The 22,956-nt window shown below is 35.3% G+C and overlaps 1 protein-coding gene across 4 annotated transcripts; it reads right to left on the bottom strand.

The window, feature by feature from the left end:
• Positions 1 to 1,832: 1,832 nt before the first annotated feature.
• LOC107792044 (uncharacterized) lies at positions 1,833 to 19,495 on the bottom strand. 4 transcript variants are annotated; one of them, XM_075228225.1, is made up of 9 exons: positions 19,337 to 19,495; positions 18,140 to 18,421; positions 6,789 to 7,005; positions 5,178 to 5,714; positions 4,052 to 4,113; positions 3,887 to 3,939; positions 3,680 to 3,823; positions 3,280 to 3,563; positions 1,833 to 3,151 (listed from the first exon to the last, which is right to left on the bottom strand). In XM_075228225.1, the coding sequence occupies exons 3-9, from the start codon at positions 6,804 to 6,806 to the stop codon at positions 1,940 to 1,942; spliced, it is 2,310 nt and encodes a 769-aa protein (XP_075084326.1). In that variant the 5' UTR covers positions 6,807 to 7,005; positions 18,140 to 18,421; positions 19,337 to 19,495; the 3' UTR covers positions 1,833 to 1,939. The 4 variants fall into 4 exon arrangements, with proteins under 4 accessions (XP_075084326.1, XP_075084325.1, XP_016469713.1 ...); XM_075228224.1 differs by having other exon boundaries at positions 3,680 to 3,939; XM_016614227.2 differs by lacking the exon at positions 6,789 to 7,005 and having other exon boundaries at positions 19,337 to 19,476.
• Between the last annotated feature and the right edge of the window lie 3,461 nt (positions 19,496 to 22,956).

A 22,956-nucleotide genomic window follows, 5' to 3' on the forward strand; every position in this document is an offset into this window, starting at 1 on the left:
TCTTTCGTGCATAATCACAGCAGAAACTATGGGACATTTCTTAAGGAAAAGTTGTTTAGTTTTTTATCATAGGCACTTGAGTAGAGTCACCAATAGCATACATGAGAGAAATACAAAATAAAACAACCTATTTAGGATAGGATAGGATTTTTCCTAGGTAATCAAACCCCAATATGAAACAAACAACCCTTGCACCTTTTTCATCTCTCATGCATTTTTATTTGCATCTATTTCACATTAATTTTGATAAAATATCTAGCACAAAACTGTGTTTTCAGAATTCAAACACTGCTACCCATATTATTCGATCTCACATATTTTTGAAATTGCATAATATTTTGTCTTTTTTGAGTTCTCTTAATTCGACTACAAGAAAATTAGGAGCCTCATGTAAAATTTAATACTTCAATAATAGTATGATTTAAAATAAATCACGGTGCAATAGTGTGATTATAGGACTTGAATAATCTGTCAATGATAAAAAATAAAAATAAAAATCTGTCAATGAAATTATAATGAATAGAAGAAGTGTACCTATTGGTATGGAATGTTTTAATTCCTTGGTGTGTCTACACGCCACGTATTTAGAGTAGTGAGACTATTAAACTTCACATACCAGAAGGGTAAACAAAACAAATAAAAAAAAAAGCAGATTTGTCATTTATGGAAACATTATTTTGTATCAAACTAATATGAATAGAACTTTATTTTCAAGGGAACAAAAGTAGCCACGCATCATATTAAGAAATACTTTGTTCTGAATCTTAATCATTCGGAGGTCAACCAATAAGTATGTTTGTTTTATAAGCCTTTTAATTTTTCAAATCTTAATTTTTAAGATTTGGATAATTAAGATATGTAACAAAGCATGAGTCGCTGAAATTGAAAGATTGAATTCTTCTTTATGCTCTTCTTTCTTTCCTTTTTGTTTACCATTAGTCACGTGCAGCGGCTATGAGTATAGGCGTACGCAAAAAAATTATTAAGTGGTGTCGAAAGTTTTAAAAGAACGGAAATAAATAACTTTAGTTATCATATTTCTAAATAAAAAATAACCCTAGACCATTGATTTTATTGAGTCCTACGTAAGAAAAGGTCTGACCTATTAGGGGCAAAATCAAACACATAACCAACACGCCAAGTGACAATTTGTGTGAAGTGGTGTCATTTTGTTTCTACTTATTCGTTTCCTCACAGTATTAATACATATATTTAGTAAAATTTTCCGACAAAGCGGTGTCGTTAAAGGTGCATCCACCCCTCAGTATAGACGTTACATCACTGAACATACATGTTACAAAGTGATGTTAATGTTGAGGTACGTTGTAGTTTGTGATCACTCATTTGTGGAATATTAGGAACTTAAAAAATCATAATTATGAAGTAGTCTTAATGACTAGCAGTTTGAAGCTTTAAAAACATTTTTATTTTTAGGAATTCGGTTCTATCGCCTTAAGTAACGCTCAATTTACTTTTTCAATTGGAAAGAAATATGCACCAGTACATATTTTCAAGTTAATTAAAGAAAAACACAAGTTTGCTTTAACATACAAACGAAATAGGTCACATCACACATGGTAAGCTCCAGCTAAGTGATGTTTCAGAAAGCTCCCCATATCAATAAACAATTCACCTCATAAGCTCATATTATCAAGAATTTGTATCACATTTTGCAAGGGAATAAATAGCTTTTACCAGCCTTGAGTTGTTGATGACATTTGGTTTTGATCCAAATCCTAATTTAAAAACTCGAGTAGGAACGAATAAGTTCACAACATACAGCTACTGCAAATAGCTAAAATAAGAATATGTAAATCAACTGATTGCAACAATTGGCAAAAAAACTACTACTTGATTTCAGTTAACCTTGCTCTCAAGAAATAGCCGAATACCAACCTTTTGTACAAGCTAAACCATTGTTAAACTATGAAATCCCAACTTAAGCTAAACATCTTACATTACAATCATCCGATATTGTCTCCTCTGATGAGGCGTCACTATTGATGACAACTAGCTCAACTCTTTTATTGGCCTCTGACTTACAATGTTGCTTCCCCTCTCTCATAGGCACTGCTGGTAGATGAGCATGATCAGCACTGCCATTATTCAGCTCAGTTCTTGGTGAAGTGTACAAGTCGCTTAATCTGTTCCTTGATTCACAATTAGCTTTGTTAGGTTCGGGAAAGGGTAGATGGAAAATCCATGAAGAATCTGGGGGAAATCCAGGAGGCCTCGATGGGATAGCAACCACTTCTTTAAGCCAGTGAGGCAAATTACCCTCTTCAGACACTCTGTTCATAATACCAGAACTGAATGAACAGTCAACACCCGAACCTGCAAAGTTTTCGGATTGATTAAACCTAGCTCTTTCGCGTTTTCCCCTATGACAGAGTGAGTCTAAGGTCCCTACGTTTGTTGTAGCCAGGTGAAGTAGTTTGGACGAAGTATTTTGAACATTTCCAAAATGAAAAGGTATTTGGCTCTGGATGTCCTCTGACTGCAAATATGCATGCCCAAGTGAAAGTCGAACATCATCCGTACCATGGGACAAAAGATCAGCTTTTCGTAACTGTCCCACAGGGGAAATGGATTTTCCATGTAAAAGTTTCGATTGTTCCTGCACCCACTGTTCTGCCAAATCCCTTGGTGTCCTCCAGGAAAAGAAGTGCAGCCTTGGATCCCTCAACATTACATCCCAGTTACCTCTTCCATGCCTCCTCACACCAATCCAAAGCGAGTCTAGCTCCTCTTCTGACCACATTGTTGGAGACTCAAATATTTCTGCAAATCTCCTCCTATTTCTCTTCTGTGATTTTGCTCTATTAAGAATGTTGTCCAGCATCATTTGATGTCGATGAAGTAATGACGCATCAAAAGGAAACTGAGGAACTCCTTGAATAATTTCCCTTGGTTGATACCACATATCAGCCAACTGTGACGAGCTTGAAATTAAAGCTGGACCACTGACCATGGATTCAGTTGGCAATGACAAACCAAGAAAATCTGAGGATTCCGCTACAGTAGACCCACTATGCTTCTTGTCTTCTGACAAGGAAACTTTTCCTCCTCCTTTAGAATTCACAGGAGCACTCTCATTTTCCTGCGTGCTTGCTAATGGGAAAAAGTTGTAGGTTCCATCTTCCCGAAAAAGCTGAAAGCAAACAATGCATCTCAATCAAACATCAAAGACACTTCATCGGAAGTAGCACAGATTTACTGAAAACTGGTATAGACTTTTAATGAGGAGCAGTTTCTATACAACTGCACTCTTATATCTACCTGCGGTAAATTATTTATTGAAGCAATGCCCTCACTACAATCAGCCGTTGCTTTTCCAGGTAAGCAACCAGCTTCAGGTACCTCTGCTTGAATTGGAGATATCTTCTCCGGTTTGTTGTCAAGTAATTCCAAACTTTTGTCAGAAGGCACCTTCTGTAAAAACGTAGAAACATTTTCATTCAAGGAGCAAGGAGGGTTCTGCTGAACTTCTTCTGCCATTGGAATAAGGTGTTCATCGGATGCCTGTTCTGACATACTACTGCAATCGATTTTGTCATCACTATCTGCACAAGGTGATTTAAAACAAAAGCATACTGAGACACAGAATTCATGACCACAAGCTCCTACAAAAACATACATCTTACATTCGACAAGGACAAAACCAAATAAAAATACATACTGTCACAAGGAATGGACAAATCTATAGCTCGGGAACCTCTGTCACTCGCAAACTCTAAGGGAGACGATATTGGTACTTCTGTTCCGGATAAAGCATCAAAAGATGGATCCTGAGTGGTATGAAATGATGAATCCTTGACAGCATCTGAAGCAAAACGGTTGTCAAAACCAGAGAAACCTATTCCAGAATTTGGAAGAGCTTCTTTACCGATTGGTGAGGCTTCCTTGACTGAGATAGGCTGTTCATTAACATCTATCAATCTGTAAAAGCAAAATCCAGGAAATAAGAATGAACATTTCCAAACAAGAATCTTTCATTAAACCTGTCTCCTCGCTTCACCATAAGGCAGGAGTAGAAGATAGTTAAGCTTACATCTTCATCCGCGAAGTTGATCCAGCACAAGAACATTGATAATGGTCACCTCCGCTGGTTGTCTATAACAAAATAAGAGACTTTGTTAACATTGTAAATTACATGATTTTCCAATAGAAATAATCAACAAGTCCGGGTTCATCAGGTCTTGGTTGGACAGCAAAGATGAACTGAGCAGCAAGCAGGTTCCAAATGAGTTATCAATGCCTTCACATAGCTTAACATGTCAAAAGGAGAAACAATGTATCCAGTTTGAACAAGACGCAGAAAGTTTATTGTCACACAAAGTGAAATTGTCTCTCAAAATACAGAACATGTAGGCCAGATATTTGCAGTTATAGAAAAGCAATTATGTGTACATAATCCTTCTGAAACTAATTTTACTTGAGCTTGTCTGGACATAGAAACAGAACTTTTTGTTTTTGCACACAGTGGTTTTGTTTTCTTATCCAAATATTCTTGCTTTTATGGTTCTGGAAACAAAACAAACACAAAAAAAATCTCGAAATTATTCAAAAATCATCTCCCAAAACCAAATCCAAACATTCATAGAAAGAAAACAAAAACAAATTAGACAACAAAACAATATTAGCTACAAGTCTAAGTGCCCTCGTATAAAATAAAATCCAGACACCAATTTAATACCCAATACTGCAAAGTTCAGCAGAGACTAGATAAAAGTTTTAGCTTTAATCTGCATGATCATGGTTAAACATATGACTTCATCAACTAAAGAGCTAAGAACTCGCACAAAGAAACATAGAATATAAAGTTTGTAACATTTGAAGGAAAAATGGAATGGGGAGTAGAAATATTTGTGTCATGTATTCAAAGTAAGAGCCTTGAGAAATACTATGACTGTCCTATAAATGCATAATATATTTGTTAGTTTTTTCTGCCATTTTTGCTCTTTTAATTAAAGAATACAAATCACTATAAAGTTGATTAGGAAAAATATGAATCATCAGCATTGATCTCCAAAAACTGGTAAAATAGGTTTCACATGGTCTCTGAATTACTCTCAAAAGGTTAACATGGCTCCCTTTCAAATATAATTTAAACGTCAACTGACAAAAGTTTCCTTCATTCCTAGCAATAAGTATCATGTCCTGGGATAAGGATTAACCTCCGAATGCTTAGAATCTGCTGAACGATCCAAAGAGCAGCTCTTAGCAACTGATCCTTCAGAGCCATGAGGAGCAACAGGACATGCAGTATTTACAACTGATAAACAAGCAGCTTCTTCAACTTTGAGCTCGAACTTTGCCTCTGCTCGACCTGCATCCTTGTCCCGCTTGGCTCTCCGCTGAAAAGTAATCAGACCGGAGGCCAACTTCCTTTTTCTTACTGCATTTACAGAGAGGCTCTGAGAGATGTCTTTTACTGTGTCAGCTTCTTCCAGACTCAGTTTTCCCAAATCAGAGGTATCACAATACTGAAGATTGCATCTCTTCCCGTCACCAGAATTTGGAGTGACCAAATCCTGTTCTTTAGAAGTATTCAATCCTGTCAACGGGGAAACTGAAAACTTCTGGGTGCATTTACTCTCACATCCACAACCTGAGGTACTGCAAGAACATAATCCCCTGTCTGAACTCCTAGGTTCTCCTTCAGAGGGAGGCCCTCTGGAACCCTTTGAAGAGTGAGCTTCTTCAGAATTATCCTGCAAAGATAACAGCAATGAAGCAACTTAGGAAGTTTATAACTAAGACACCTTTGTTAACATCCGGAATCATAATCATGTAGACGCAAGAAGAAAATTCTTTCTATGAAAACCACAACGCCACCAAAAGCCACATTAAAGCTCAAAATCTCGTGCTCAGTTTGACTAACAGTCAAAGTCCCTAAAAGGTTGTACTAAAGTCCCCCAAAAAAAAATATTATATAAGTACAAACTAATTTCAATAGCAAAAGATCATCGAGATGCAACCATGTTCAATCAGTTGTCTCTGTGTTGACCTTCTGTCAGTAACCACAACGGAAAAAAAAGAGGAAGGGGAAGGGGTCGCCCAAAGCCGTGGAGATGGAAGATAAAAAAGCTATATTTATAATAATAAAGAGAATCTATTCAAATTCATATTCGAAAACAACTTCTACTTGTCACAGGGATGGCTTAATAAAATTGGTGGCCCAAAACCAAACAAATAAGAGGCCCAATGTTAAGAAAAGGTTTTAAAAAAAATTATGTATTTCTATTTGAAGTCTATTTTTCTAGCTTTATGAGATGCAAAATCTAAGCTTTTCGATAGCGAAGGCTTTTCCTTTGTCATCCCTCTATTTTTTTTGTTTGCTTCCCGGAGATGGTTTAATCATCCTTTCTAAATCTACAAATACTGTTGGCTTTCTTTTCTATATTTCTCCTCTGTTTACCAGTATGGAAGGAACGAAACAACAATGAAAAAAAATGATGATGGCAGTAGCTATTAATAATAAATAGTTAATGGGGCCTCAATAAATCGGGGGCCTAAAGCAGTTGCTTCAGCTGCTTGGCCCTTCAGCTGGCACTGGGCACTTGATGGGGAAAAAATGTAGAAGAAGAAGAATACTGAGGAGCACAAGGTGTCCTTTTCTTTTGGAACATGTAAAGTGGTGTATTATAGCACAAAAATAGAAACCCGGCACAAAGCTAGTGCCTGGATAATTACAAAATTCAAAACCCTTCTGTAGTAAAAACAAAAGGAAGGTTTCCAGCAGAATAAGCTCCTATTCCTGTAGTGAGTCTATAGACTATACATACTGTGTTCATCTTTATCATCTTGTAAGTTGCACCAAAAGCCAAAAGCCATAAGCAGTTAAGCACTTGAATTTAATCTTCGGAACCGGTTTTCCCTTCGAAGCATCTAGCATTTTTTCCTTCCATATAACCCAACACACGCAGCTTGACACTGTCTTCCATGCTTTTCTCACCGGTTTCTTCAATCCTTCCACCCCCCAGCTTGTCAAAAGATCCTTCACTGTGAATGGCATAACAAAGATGAACTCTAAATAGGTTTACAAAAAGGATCGTTCGAGTAAATCTGAAGATATAAAAGGACGAAAGCTGGAAACAAGAAGTGTGCGCCAATCACTCTGGAAATCAATTTGAACCACTAACTTCCTGTATCATGGGACTAATTATGCTTTACTACCTCCAATCCACAAACGGTGACCTATTTTACATCGGGAGAGCTGTAGATCTAGAGATGTTACAATAATAGTACACTAGAATTGGATAGAGAAGTACTAAAAATATTAGGATAAAATGTGGAATGTTTATAGTAGTATTTTAGGAAAGATTTTAAATGGCAGTGAATCTAAAATGGAAAGTCAAGTCACCTAGTATGGAGGGTGCATAGACTTAGTTAAAAACCTCCAACACTACAATTAGGTATAGATTTTAAATTAAAAAAAAGGAAAAAACACTACAACTAGGTATAGATGTACAGTATTGAAGTGAAGCAACAAATCTGAGATGCGGCAAAATAGATTGCAGATGCAGCACCTGTTGCTCCTGAAGAACACCCTATGCTACTTAGTGAAGCACCTCTGAACTTCAAGGCTAAATGGAGCGAAAACAACCTAAATCATGTTTGAAATGCCACATATATTTCTATTCAGGCAGTCTTGTCTCTTTATGCCAGTGGCCGTACAACAGGTACTGGTGAATGGTGATGGTATAACACACACAGTGCCAATTTATGTATGCCCTTCCCATAGCAATCCTTTAACTGGATCTTGCTGGTCGTGATCTTGATGAAGATCCTAATGACGAGACGATACTTATTCACCAATAGTGCTGAGCAGGAAATTGTCACCGATGTGAAATATAAACTAGCATATCTGTTGTTGAGAAAAGCTACAAGTTACCAGATGGCCAGGTAACCAGGTGATTACAATTGGAGCACAGAGGTTTAGATTCCCAGAAATCTTGTTCCAGCCATCAGTCAATTGGAATAGAAGCTACTGGAATCTGTGATACAACTCACAATTCCATCATGAAGTGTGATGTTGATATCAGAAAGGATCCTTAAGGAAAAATCGTTCTCAGGGATGGAACCACGTTGTTTCCTAGTATTGCTGATCGTACGAGCAAAGAAATAACTACCCTTGCTCAGTGTTGTCAAAGGCTCATTTGAGGCGCGCTTTAACCATGAAGCTCAAAAAAGCTCAGGGTATGCGCTTCTTCGACTTAGACTGCGGTTTGGTGTAGGCAACGCACTAAGGTACATGTCTCATTGCCCATAAGTTCTATTTTGAATAGAGCGGTACAAAACAACAAATCTAATTGGCAAAAAGATATATTAATTGTTAAGGAAATCATTATGAATGAAATTGTTACTCTTTTTTTTTTTCTTTTTTTCTTTTGCATTACATATACATTTTTATTTTTTTCTTCGTTGCGAATTTCTAAACTAAAGCCCACACTTTATTGCGCTTTGTGCTTAATGCCCTGATAGACCTGGAGCGCTTTTTAACCTTTTTTGTTGTTTACATCACTGCCCTTGCTTCGCAGCATGAAGATCAAGGCGGTGACACCTCATGAAAGGAAGTATAGTGTGTGGATAAGAGGATCAATCTTAGCTTCTCACAACACCTTCCAACAAATGTAGACAACAATGTGCGAATAATGTCCCCTTCCATTGTTCATTAGAAATGCTTTTAACTAAAGGGTGCTTTTGCAAGCTGGAAGCTATGGATATTGAGGAAAACGTTAGGAACGCATGGAGAAGGATATCTGCTTGTGTTTTGTTGGACATAGTAACAAATTGGATGCCATGAAGAAAATTTGGCATCACACTATACAACCCTACACTTTTTCTTTTGTGACGTTAGTGTCCGGGCCAGTATACGCATACCCTGACTATTCTATCGAGTACTTGCTACCTCCCAATAGCACACTTACCAGGTAACTCTAGCTACCAAGGCTTAGACAGATGGGAAGAAATCACCTACTCCTCCATCCCAATTTGTGTGGCATACTTTCCTTGAGAAAAGGCCCAAAATAGTCCAGTATCTTTGGACTTTAACTCAAAATAATCCTATTTTTTTTCACATGGAGCACTAATAGTCCACATTCTTTAATAAAGTGGTACACTTTTAGTCTCCATCCAAGCTTCTGTTAGGTTTTTAACGGAAAGAACCTCACATGCCATATCATATGAGATTTAATTTCTTAGAAAAGAAAAATTATTCTTTTTGTTGAGCAAGAACCCGATCAAACACATTCTTCTCCAAATAGCCAAAACCCTGCTGCATAAGTCATGCTCAATCAATTTGTCTAATGCAATTTGGTAATGTGTGTAGTTGAAGTTGTGCACTTTTTCTTCTGATTATGATATTAAATTAAATAAAGGTAGGGAACTTCCGGTGGGCTGTATGGAATTGCATCTTATATGATTCTTGTTATCTTTTGAAGTTGATAATTAAGAAAAAAAAATCCCAATAAATAAAAAGAATAACGAGGATTTTACACACAGTACCTATAATAAACATAAAATCTAAACTGGACAAATAGCAGTTCCCAGCTTGCAAGTTGCAAAGCTCTCACGAGAAGGGGAAGGGGTATGATAGTGCATTCAAGGTAGCTTCTGATTACCATCTCCAAGATTTACCACAGTGTACATAACCATGATAAGAAATTAAGGTTGTTAAAAGGCTATACACATCAATGAAATTCTTGATAAAACAATTTAGGAATTTTTCAGTTAAATGCTAGTTCAATAACATGGCATCTCATAATTATTAACGAGCAAAATAAGAGGAAGAGCACGAAACTCAAGAATGCAACACCTACTGAATGATCACTTGAAACGTCTTCGATCTGCTACTACTGTACACTTTTTCAAACTAAAGAGTAACTCGACAAGATTAATAGTGTAGTAGTATTTGTTTTCTAAGGAAATAAATCTCATATGTTGGCATGTGAGGTTCTTTCCGTTAAAAAACTAATAGAAGTTTTGATGGAGACTAAAAGTGCACCATTTTATTAAAGAATGTGGACTATTAGTGCTCCATGTGAAAGAAATAGGATTATTTTGAGTTAAAGTTCAAAGATACTGGACTATTTTGGATCTTTTCTCTACTTTCCTTTCTAGTCTGTCCCAAAAAGAATATCATCTTTTCATATTTAGAAATAAATAACTTTATACTTCCCATGTTACCCTTGATGAGATGAATTATAACCACATAAATGTTTATAGCTTATTCAAGGCAAGTTTCACAAATCTTTCTTTCTTAGACTCGGTACCTAGTCAAACATTGTCACATAAAATGGGATGGAGAGAGTAATATTTTTTGCCTCTGCTAGGATTTGAACCTCTAATGGCTATCCTCCAAGTTTATTGACCATTATGCCACACCCTTGGGTGCTCCCTATACTACCCTTATACTACCCTTTTCTACTTACTGAATCACCTCTGAATCCCAAGGCTAATAGAGAGAAAATGATCCAAATCATGTTTGAAACTTTCAATCTACCTAACCTGCACGTCATTCGGGTAGTGTTGTCTCTTTATGCCAGCAGTAATACATCAGGTATTGTTCTTCATTCAAGTGATGGTATGAAACACACAGCACCAGTTACAAGAAAGAGTAGCTCAAGAGGAAAGCCCCTTTTGGAGGTTCGAGTCACCATGTTACTATTTTTTTAAAAACAAATACTGTGTCAATTTATGAAGGTTATGCCCTTCCCATGCAAGCTACCGAATCTTGTTGATCGTGATCTTACTAATTATTAGATGATCCTGACAAAGAGAGGGGATTCATTCACTACTAGCGTTGAGCAGGAAATTGTGTACAATGTAAAAGAGAAACTAGCATATGCTGCTCTTGATTTTGAGCAAGAGTCGGAGACTACAAAGAGTAGCTCTCTATTGAGAAAAGCTACAAGCTACCAGATGCTGCTAAGGTGATCACTATTGGAGCAAGAAGTCTTGTTCTTGCCATCACTCAATGGAATATAAGTTGCTGAAATCCATGAAACAACTAACAATTTGTAGATTTTGAGAGAAAGAAAAGGCTTCTTGTATGTGTGTTTTACATCCCATGAGCAAGGGAATTTATACAAAGCTCTAATGCTAATTAAGGAAATAAAATAAATCTATACAATCAATACAACTACCAAATCAAATCAAATCAAATCTCCTAAATATAATCAAATCTCCTGAAATTGCTAATCAACAATCCCCTAAATATAATAAAATCTCCTGAAATCATGCTAATCAACACTCCCCCTCAAGTTGTGGTGCAAAGATGTCGCACATGCCCAACCTGCATTGTTTGGAAAGTTCGCTCGCTGAGATCTTTGGTAAGCACATCAGCTAGTTGTTTTTCCGATGGCACATGAAACAAACTCAAAATACCGGTTGTAATTTTTTCTTTGATGAAGTGTCGATAAATTTCCACATACTTTGTTCGGTCATGCTAGACTTAGGGATGGCAAATAAGACGGGGTGGGGCGAGGCGGGTGAAGCTTTGCCCTGCCCCGTTTAACAACTTTTCTTTTTTTAACCTGCCCCGCCCCGCCCCGTTTAGCTTGTTTAGCTTATATTTTTTCCTTCATTTTTTAAGTTTTCATGTTCTTACTTATTTGAACGGGACTGATTCTAATTTCGATTTGAGCAAAAGTAAAAGCAAACTAAGTCAATGAAATTTAATAACCTGTAAAATCTAAAACTTGTTAAAAGAAAGGAAACTCTAATAAACAAACAAATTATAATATGCAAGGAAACTTAGCTTGTACTTCATAAGATGTATATTTGTTTGGGAATATTTTACAAGTACTTGAAAAAGAAATTAGAGTGTCTGTAAAAATAAATAATAATAACCAAACCAACATAATATCATGTTTGACTCGGTAAATGTTCATGAAAGTTTGGAGTTGGAATTGGAATTTTTTTTATGTTGCAATATTATCGTTTCACAGATTTGCAAGGAGAAGAAAGGACCAAATATCTTACTAAAGAGAAATCAGATTGTCTGCTCTAGGGACTTTATTTGATGTATCAGTAAAACACTTAGCTTATTAAACTAAATGCAAATAACAAAGTAAAAAAGAAAAATAGAAAATAACAAATTAACAAGTTAGTGATACTTCCACCAATACGCAATCCATTTGCATGTTCCCAGTGAAAACACTACATTCTAACGACAGTATAAACTATAAATTATAGGAGTAACTCATAATTCATGCTATAAATTATTATACATTAAATTCATAACTAAGGAGGTATACAAAATCTATAAGCAGCACACTGTATAAAATGAAAAAGTTTCAGTTTATTTTTTATCAATTTTGCAGCCAAAACTCTTGCCCTGCCATCTACCTTGCCCTATTTATAATTTTCTAAAATCATACTTTGACCCGCCCTGCCCCGCCCCGCCCCGTTTAAGTAATCCCCTGCCCTGTCATGTTAAGGCCCTACCCTGCCCTACTTCTGCCCTTCCCCATTGCCATCTCTAGTTGGACTAGATTATCGGAGCAGGACAACTCAAGTTAGACGAGAGGCAGGGATGTAATTTCAAAGAGGCTCGACCGGACCCAAGAACCGGGTTTATCTTTCGAACCGGTTAAATACCTATAACAAAAAAAAGCCAAAGCCCACTGAATGTTGACCATAATTTCTAACGCTTTTCAGCTATACTGATAGCAATCGTGTTGTCACAGTACAAGGAAAGTGTTTTTCTTCCGGACAGTCTCAATGTTTGTAGTAACTTTTGTAGCCAAAGCAATTCGCAAACACCCTGGCCATATCTCTTCTTATCAACTGACTCTCCAACACCGCTTTGTAACTTGTGATTGCTTTCAATGGGTGATTCTACGGGTCCGCAACCTGTCATACCAGTTTCTTTCAAGAGATCCACAATATATTTCCTTTGAGAAATAACGATTCCTCTTTTTTGATCTAGCAACCTCAATTCCCAAGAAGTACTGCAATTTTCCTAGACCATTGATCTCAAATTCATACGTCAACCACTTGTTAATTCGGGCCATCTTCTCTTCGTCATCACATATCATTACTATGTCATCAACATAAACTATGAGAAGAGTGAGTTTACCCGTTTGATGTCTTATGAAAAGGATGTGATCAACATTGTTTTGTTGGTAACCGCAACAGACCATTGTTTTGCAGAATCTGTCAAACCAAGCTTTGGGGGATTGCTTCAATTCGTACAAGGCTTTCTTCAATCTGCATACCTTTCCTTGACTCTGTGCAGTATCAAATCTAGGAAAAAAATCCATATACGCCTCTTCTTCTAAGTCTCTATGAAGAAATGCATTCTTGCACCCAAGAGTGTGGCCTAGTGGTCAATGAAGTAGGTGAGAACCATGAGGTCTCAGGTTCAAATCCCAGCGGAGGCAAATACTAGGTGTTTTCTTCCCATCTATCCAAGCCTTGGTGGATAGAGTTACTTGGTACATGTTGCTGGTGGGAGGTGGCAGGTATCCCGTGGAATTAGTCGAGGTGTGCGCAAGTTGGCCCGGACACCACGGTTATCAAAAAAAAAATGCATTCTTCACATTAAACTGTTGCAATTCCCAATCAAGATTAGTTGCACACGACAAAAGAATTCTAATAGTGTTCACCTTCGCAACAAAGGCAAATGTCTCTTGATAATCCACTCCATAAGTCTGAGTGAATCCCTTAACAACCAATCTTGCTTTGAATCTTTCAATCGAGTCACCAGTTTTGCGCTTCAAAGTGAAGACCTCATTTGCAGCCAACCAACTTCTTGTCTGGCGGTGAAGTGACAAGTTCCCAAGTTCTATTTTTTGACAATGCCTTCATTTCTTCAATCATAACTTGCTTCTATTTAGGATCTGCAAAAGTTCCCTCTAATTTTGGAGAATTGATACAGAAGAAATAGACAAGGCAAAGGCTCCATAGTCTCCCACTGAATTCTTTCTCCAATTTCATTTTCCCCGTGACAATGTCATCAAAAGGTCCAGTAATGGAACTAAGTAGAATCACCTCTTCCTCCTTAATGTTCTCCCATTGAAGAGGTGATGAGTCAATACTAAGGGCTCAGATTCTCGAAAGGTAGCATCCATGCTAACAAAAGATCTCCTGGAGGGAGGATAATAACATTTGTAACCTTTTTGTGTCGAAGAATACCCAATGAAAACACACTGAAATAGGGCTCAGATTCTCAAAAGGTAACATCCATGCTAACAAAATATCTCCTAGAGGGAGGATAATAACATTTGTAACATTTTTGTGTCGAAGAATACCCAATGAAAACACAATTTATAGCTCTAGGATCAAGTTTCAAAGAATTCCTAGTGTGGACAAAGCAAACACACCCAAACATCATTGGTTGAATAGTATATTCATTCTTACCCTTTAAAGCTTCCAGAAGACTTTCAAAATTGAGGATTTTAAGTGGCATTCCGTGGATAAGCTAGGCAACAACTAGAATAGCATCCCCCAGTAAAGTCATGGTGAACATAAGAGATCTTGCTACTTCTAACAGATGCCTATTTTTTCTTTCAGTGACCCTATTTTGTGCACTAGTGTAAGGACAACTAGTCTGATGGACTATCTCATTGGACTCCAAATAAGCACCAAATCTTTTATCCATGTATTCCCTGCCATTGTCAGCTCTCAAAATTTTTATTTTAGCATCAAACTGAGTACAAATCATCTTATAAAATGACTGAAAACAAGATAATACTTCACTTTTGACTTTAACAAATATACCCAAGTCATCCTAGTGTAGCAATCAACGAAAATAACAAACTATCGACTACCAGGCAAAAAATACAATTTGGGCAGGACCCCATATATCAGAATGAATAATCATAAACGGAATTGTGCTTCTATTATCACTCACAAAATAGGAGTTTCTAGTATGCTTGGCATGTTCACACGCATCACAGAACAAAGATTCAAATTAAGTCCTTGAAAAAAAATCAGGATATAACCTCTTCAAAACAAAGAATGATGGGTGTCCTAACTGTCGATGCTGATGTATTATTTCTTGATTGACACCTTACTTTCCCCCTCCCCCCCCAAAAAAAAGGCTTGACCAGAGTTTTAAACTCCATCTAATATATACAAGTCATCACGCAATCTACCACCGCCAATCTTTTTCCCTGTTTAAAGATCCTGAAAAATACAATTATCAGAAAAGAACTCGATTTTACAGTTTAAAGCTTCGATGATGGCAGTAATAGATAAAAGATTGATAGGGAACTTAGGGACATGGAGCAAGGATGATAGTTTAATATTAGGAGTACAAACGACAGAACATGTTCCAGAGATATGTGTTAAAGAACCATTAGCCAATATTATCAAAGGCGAAAAGCGCAAAAAAGCTCTAAGGTCCGTTGGAGATTTAAGAGCAAAGCGCAAATAAAGCGTGGGCTTTAATAAAAAAAGGCGCAACGGGAGAAAAGGTAAAATATGCATGTAGTACAAGACTAATCCTTATAAGCACGAATAACAATTATATGGACAAAGAAATTGAAAAGTAATTCACGATAAAGTGAAATATCAATTGTTTAAGGTCGCCTTTTCAGGATTACACTCATTGGTAAGGAAAAGCATGCCTTAGAGTTTTGATGCGACACTAAAGCGCCCACAAAGCGAGGTGAAGCACTAAACATGTTTTGAGCCTCGCTTAAGGGCTTAAGCGCGCTTCAAGCGCACCTTTGACAACACTGCTTAGCTATTTTGACATTATCTCCTTTGAGACACAGAAAATAGTTTTAAATGCCTTTAGAAGAGCATGTCATGTGTCTGTGCACCAGAATCAAATCAAGAATTAGGTGAGCAGCAAAGACAGTACCTAATTGCACATAGTTGGATGTGGCAACATTAGCAGAGTCAAGTTTGGCTAGGAGGTAACAGAGAAGCTGAATTTCATCCAAAGACAAGATTGCTCCAGAAACTGTGTCCTTGAATGTCTCCATATTCCCAATCAAAAAGAAATCTGAAGAAAATTGTTGAAAATAATCTGCCTTGTCGGAAACCACATCAGCCTTGACGGAACCTTAACTCCGATGACCGAAAAAATCAAAACTGGTAAGGATAGGCTCGAAATGTTCCAACAATCTCAACAGAAAAGAAAATTCAGAGCTTGTGTTGCGGACAACCACCAAGAAAGAGAAAACTCGGCCTCTTTGATAAAAACGGAAACCTAGTGTTGTGAAGAAGATAACTCACCTCAAAAAGGCAGCAATGGAGCTGATGCCATGTAGATTTTGAGAAGAAGAAAAGGCGTCTTGTATTTATATGTGCATTTACATCCCATGAGCAAGGAAATTTATACAAAGCTTTTAATGCTAATTAAGGAAATAAAATAAATCTATACAATCAGTACAGCTATCAAATCAAATCAAATAATATCAAATCTTCTAAATATAATCAAATCTCGTGATATCATGCTAATCAACAATCTCCTAAATATAATCAAATCTCCTAAAATCATGCTAATCAACACAATTCCATCATGAAATGTCATGTTGATCAGAAGGATTTTTATGGCAACATTGTTTGCTTGGAAAGAATCCAGTCGTAATTATTAACTATGTTATGCTTGGAAATGTGCATAGGGATTCATGGTGCTCATCAAACTTGAAGGGCTTTAAAGGGATTATGGCGGTCGAGTTATGCTACAACTGGGCAGCAGGGAAGGGAAAGAAAGAAGCACGATCATATGAAGTTGATGCTGCAGGATCGACAGAGGTAGAAGTGAGAGTAAAGGAAGGAGGTCTGAGGAGGAGCAATTCAAAAACCACGGAATTTCCTCCAGCCAGGCTGACATGAGAAGATAGAGTAAAAGACTAATCGACAAGGATCACAATATCAACAAAGGCCCGGAAAAAAAAAATTATGAGTCCTATCGACAAGCTTTTGTTTATGAATTGCTCTCCCTTTAGATTAACAAGGTTGTCTCCTGTTCACAGATATGATCATGATGGAACAACGAATTTCTCACAAGAGCTTTGCAAGTTAAATACTAGAAGTTCAGAAAATAAAGGGGATGACTGGATCTTCATAACTAATTTGATAATAGGACAAAAGAGGGAGAAGAATGCATTCACCCTATTCAACAAAGCTCAAGTAACGTCAGTATATGACAGCCTGTATAATGCTAGTAGCATATTTCGTTGGATACAAACTCAACAAGTGATTGCTTACTCACGCACAATAGAAACCAACTTGTACGCTCCTCGACTATTCACCAGAAACCTGTCCAACCCACAAGCACAAGATTGCCAAAGAAATCCCCCTCACCAATGTTGGAGCTAATGAGCTCACACGAGTGTTTTAGCTAGGATATGAACCTGGGACCAGCAACTTGTCACTCCCATGCTTCAACCACTACTTCATCCCCTTTGGGGGCATGTATAATATAGCAATAACCTTTAGAGTTTAGAACTATGAAAAACTCAGTCTTTTGACAAAAATGAAAAATCAAATTCTATTTATAAATATTCTGCAAGAGTCTAAGCTGTCACACTTTTCAGACTAACGTCTAAGCTTACACCTTGTCATATGGAGTTCTTTTTTGACTTTTGTTTCAGTGGGTTTGAGTTCAGCTCGTACTCACCCATACATGTCTATCACGTCAGCACAAGCAGATACATTTTAGTATGAATTCTTGAATTTACCCTCATATAATCCTCATCCCAGTTGTGTTTGTAATAACAAGTAAAAGATTTCCATAAAGCGGAGAGAGAGAGATTGGATGGTATTTGAGCTGTCAAATAAGCTATCACATTTGACAGGCCAAAAACAAGGACACTGTAGAATGGCAGCTAAGAATCAGATAGTTTACAGTTTGTAAAATGTACTTCTGAAAGCAAGAGATACAAGTGTTGGATCATGCACCACACTGCACATCTGTTTTTATTGATTGCCAAGAATCACTAGTAAGTCAAAAACTAGGAGAGGGTCCAAATGTAGATTAAGTTTTGATTCAGAATCATTGCCACGGTTTCATTTATAAATGTGACGACATAACTTTAAACATGAGTATCCCCAAATAAAATCAAGCCACAACAAAGACCTCATACAACAACTACTACAACTACACCTCAATCACAAGCACAGCAAAGGGGGCTAGGCCTAAATAGAAAGTACTGTATACCAAATATATTACCTCAAAGTCTTTGTTTTCATCCTTAATGGTATGGTTCTCATACTTCTCCTCCTCCTTCAGCAAAGGGGCTAGGCCATTTGATTTTCGACACCCAGAAGGTGTATTAGGAATCCCATTTTCCAGATAAGGATCGGAACTTGGTTGCCTCTTTCGCTTGTAAGTCAAGAACACTTTTCTCCGAATCATTAAGCTTTGTAAAGGTTATCCAGATTCAGCAGCAAACTTAAGACAACACGAATTGTAAAGTCGTCGACTTGAAGCTAAAGCCACACGATATATATGCTGCAAAAACCATAAAAAAGAAACTACATCAAAATAACATCACATGTGCTCAACATCACATGAACGCATTATTGAATTTTAACTATGTCTCTCCTTACAATTTAGGTAAATAACAAGGGAGGAAAATCATAAGCAACGTTTAGGATGTGTTTGGTATGATTTCTAGAAAATGTTTTAGAAGAAACTTTGTCTCACTATCCAACACTCTCTAAATTTAGAAACTATTTCAAATGGACTACAAAAAAAAAACATAAACGAAGAAAGATGTTTTACCCCTGATTTTTCAAGGAAAATATTTTTGTGTTTTGTTGCTAGAACCAAACACAGCTTACTCTTCAACCTACAAAGCATGCCATTAATCATATATTCTGGGCTAATATATGCAACATTATCTTTTCCAATTCAACATAATGGTTATAGGCCTGAATAACCAGCAGCAAAGCAGAACATATCAAGCAATAACATTCATTATACTCAGCAGAGTCCGAACAATCTAAACAAGCTTATCTGTTACTAATAGCATTTATTATCTCCTTGACCAAAACCTTTAAAAATAAAACACACACACACACAAAAAGGCATGAAAGGCAAAATCAGCTTAGACCCAACATACCAACTGAAAAGACCAAGAAATTTCAAGTACCCAACTTGCAAGTAGTCCCAGATTCTTCTCAAAAGAATGAATTAAACCAAAAAAAAAAGGGAGTTAGGTACTTCCGACCGAGGCAGCAGACACTTGAAAATATAAACTCATGAATATGGAATTTTGCCTCTTAAATACAAAAATAAGAGGGGGGGAAATTCAAAGGATAGTGAGTACTCTATACTGAAAATACACAGAAAGCATTCTTTCAAACAGAAAAGAAAAAAAATGGTTCAAGAAAAAAATAATGGGGAGAAAGAAGTTAGGAGTACCGGAAACGGAGATAATCAACGGCGGCTAACTTTCCGACAGAACAAAGCTCGGTTCGACACTGGCGCCAGTGAGTGTTAGCTTGTACTAACTTGTGTTTCTCTAGAGTACTGTGCGAAGATTAAAGGGAAGGAGAGAGAGTGTGTATGTATGTGTACTCTCTTTTTGGACTCTTTCACTAGTCAGCTTTTTGTTGCAGAGTTATCTTAATTATTCAAAATCTCCACTAAATTTATTCTAATTCTAAATTTAAATATAAGACAAATTTTATCACCTACTATATGTATTGTATCTTTTTCGAAGGTATTACTTATTTACCCTCGATGTTTAGGTTTTAACTTAATTAATTACAAGTTAATATATAATTTATCAATTATATATAAATTAGTATTAATGAGTATCCCATTATATTAGAAATTTAATAGGTAATTACTTGTTCGCTCTCTCTCTTCGATCTCTTTCATTCTCTATCATTATTCTTATATTAATATCTTCATGTGGATTAACTGAAGAAATGATACTAATGTTAAGTGAAAAAAAAGAGAAGATTAGTACCTAACAAAGTTCTTGCTTCAGATCCTATGAAAATGAGGAAGTAAATAAGAAAAAAAATTAGCTCCGATGAAGAGAATCATTTTAGTTATCATTCTTTTAGCTTTTTGGAATCAATAAATAAAATAGTATTAATTAAAAGCGAGTAGATTGAATTGGAAACTATGTTAATCCATTAAAAACTTCATTGACAGACATTAAAAAGCTTCAAAGCTTTGAATTCAAAAATGAAATTTTATGAAATTATATTTTGTTTGAATTGGGTGTTGTTGCAAATGATTGGGAATATCCGTTGGAGTTTATATCTCAAATTTGAGACAATTTGGTGAAAATTCGAGGTGGTTTTGGTTGAAATTTCAGATTGAAACTCGAAAAAGAGACATGAACAAATTATATATATTTTGCATGTAAGTTGTAAATAAGTTGTATATAAATTATATATAAATTATAATTTTTGACCGGATTCTGTACAAAAAATGTGTACTTATGTTGTAGATAAGCTGTAGATTTCAACCAGATTTGTATATATTTTGTAAAAAACTTTTGTTACTTCCTGTAAATATGAAAACTTAGACAAAACCGGGTAAATAAGTTTAAAAATTTGTATAGATACGAAAAAGTCCCTTTTTCGAATGATGGCGTAATATTTTTGTTTATGTTAGAGAATTTAAATTTGAGATCTCGTAATTTTTTATTTTATTAATCATTAGAATACAGCCTTAGAAGCTAACATATATCTTTTATACATGTAATTGTCACTAATAATAATTATATATACTTGTCTCAATTTATGTGATGGTGTTAGAATTTCAAGAGCCAAACAAATTAATTTTGGCCATGAATTCAAACAAAGAATCTTTAAGATTTTTGAGATTAAATTTACATATTTGAAAATGATGTAAAAATATATTATTAGTCACAATAATTACCAATTTAAAATATTTAAAATATATAGACAAAATCATGGTAAAAAAACGATTAACTTTTAAAATACGAATATTGTCGCAGAAATCGAGACGAATGGAATAATATACATTATCATTTATCACCTTGATTTATTATTTAATTATTACAAAATAATCTATATCTATCTATATCTATCTATATTATTATAAAAGCATGAATATAATATCAATTTACAAAAATAACCTTATAATATTAAGCATAATAACTCATAATAAAAGGACATAACCCGAATTCTAAATTTCCAAATTGGAGTCAAACAAGGAATATAACTTTAATACAATCCACTATATTAATACCTATAAATCCTTCCCGTAAGAATTCACATACAAAAGGAATTTTCGAACAAACGAACATGAATGTGGAGAACTCCGAGATAGATTTGGAACTTCTCTTTCTAACGGAATCCGATTAATTTTAGGATATAATTTTAAAAAAAAAATCTATTACTAATTCGATTTAAATTACATATGTCAAGCCTACTAAGTTGAATTTGGGTCAAATTTGTTTGGGTCTTTATCGTTTTGTGTCTTTGTGATAGTAGCCTACTTCTTCTCAGACAACACAAAATTCCAATGTCGTCATACCAATCCTACTTGGACTATAACCGGACAAACAAGGTTAGATTCAAATATTTATTTCGGTCGCAAACATAAAGAGCAAATGAATTAAAACTCGAGTGACTCAAAAAAGAAATATTATGAAAGAACTGCGAAGAAACTAACATAAATACATTTCCTTCTTAATCTATTATTTGGCATGTGTAACAAAACTTACTCATAATTTTTTTAAAGCAATATGACTCACTAACACTCGACTACTGAATAAGCATCCTCTTCAAATGACTTAATTGTTTAATGTAGAAAAATTATAAATAAAATTCAGGAATAAGTTTCGAAAGACTTTACAGAAAAGACAAAAAAAGTTTTTAAAAGCATGCTTTTAATACGATGTTCATTCGTTTTGAATTCAACTATTATGTTGATAATATGATTGATTTTCAATTTAAAAGATTGTTGTAGTTTTACTAAGACAATTGCTTTTCAATGATTTTTCCTTCTTGTATGTAACTTTTAATAAATTTAATTCCTTATTATTATAAAAGCACGAATAATTTATGCTAAATGTTGAACGACTAAAATATCCTCGAAATATTAATTGACTTTTATGATCTTAAATATTTGTACAATTTAAGGATATAATTGTAAATCACCTAAGGTTGGAATTCTTTTTCGATTTAAACTACATATACGCGGACCCTACAAAGTTGATTTTAGGTAAAATTCTTTTGAGACTTTATCGTTTTAGATTATTTCCTTTAATTAGACCTTAAGTTTTGGATCATATCAATTGTTATCACTACATACGAAGTATTGATCTTTCTTCTTCTTCTTTGTTACTGACTTTTTCTCAAATAGTTTATGTTCGATAAAATTTTATTGTCTAAATATGTCCTCGAAATATTATCGATTTTTATGACCTTAAATATTTGTATAATTTAAGGATATAATTATAAATCACTTAACTCTACAATTCTTTTCTGATTTAAACTACACATACGCCGACCCTACGAAGTTGATTTTGGTTAAAATTCTTTTAATTGGACTTTATCCAACATACGAAGTATTAATCTTTTTTGTTATCATTTTCTTTTTTATTGTTATTAACTTATTTCATATTTCTCAAGTAATTTATGTTCGATAAAATTTTATTGACTAAAATTAAAAAATAAACATGTAACTGTATAAAGATAAATAATTGATAAAGATCAATGGAATGTTTTCTGCTTCCATGGGAAGAGAAGACATGAGGCTGACAGGTATCTTATAGCACATATCTTAACCTTTGTTTTTAATCTATATTAAAAGAGATTTACGCATAATAATAGAAAATAACCAAATCAAGTTTCAGCCTTTCGAATTTACGAAAACACATATGGATAATTCAGACCTATATTGACAATTACTGGAGCAAGTTGTAATGGAGCAAAGCTGCTTTGATTAGATACAAGATCGAAAGCTGATACAAGATATTTCGTGCATCGCACGAACATAGAACCTAATATTATTATAAAAACATGAATATTCCACGCTAAATGTTGGACGAC

This window comes from Nicotiana tabacum, chromosome 13 (genome assembly GCF_000715075.1).
Source record: "Nicotiana tabacum cultivar K326 chromosome 13, ASM71507v2, whole genome shotgun sequence".
Classification (NCBI taxonomy): domain Eukaryota; kingdom Viridiplantae; phylum Streptophyta; class Magnoliopsida; order Solanales; family Solanaceae; genus Nicotiana; species Nicotiana tabacum.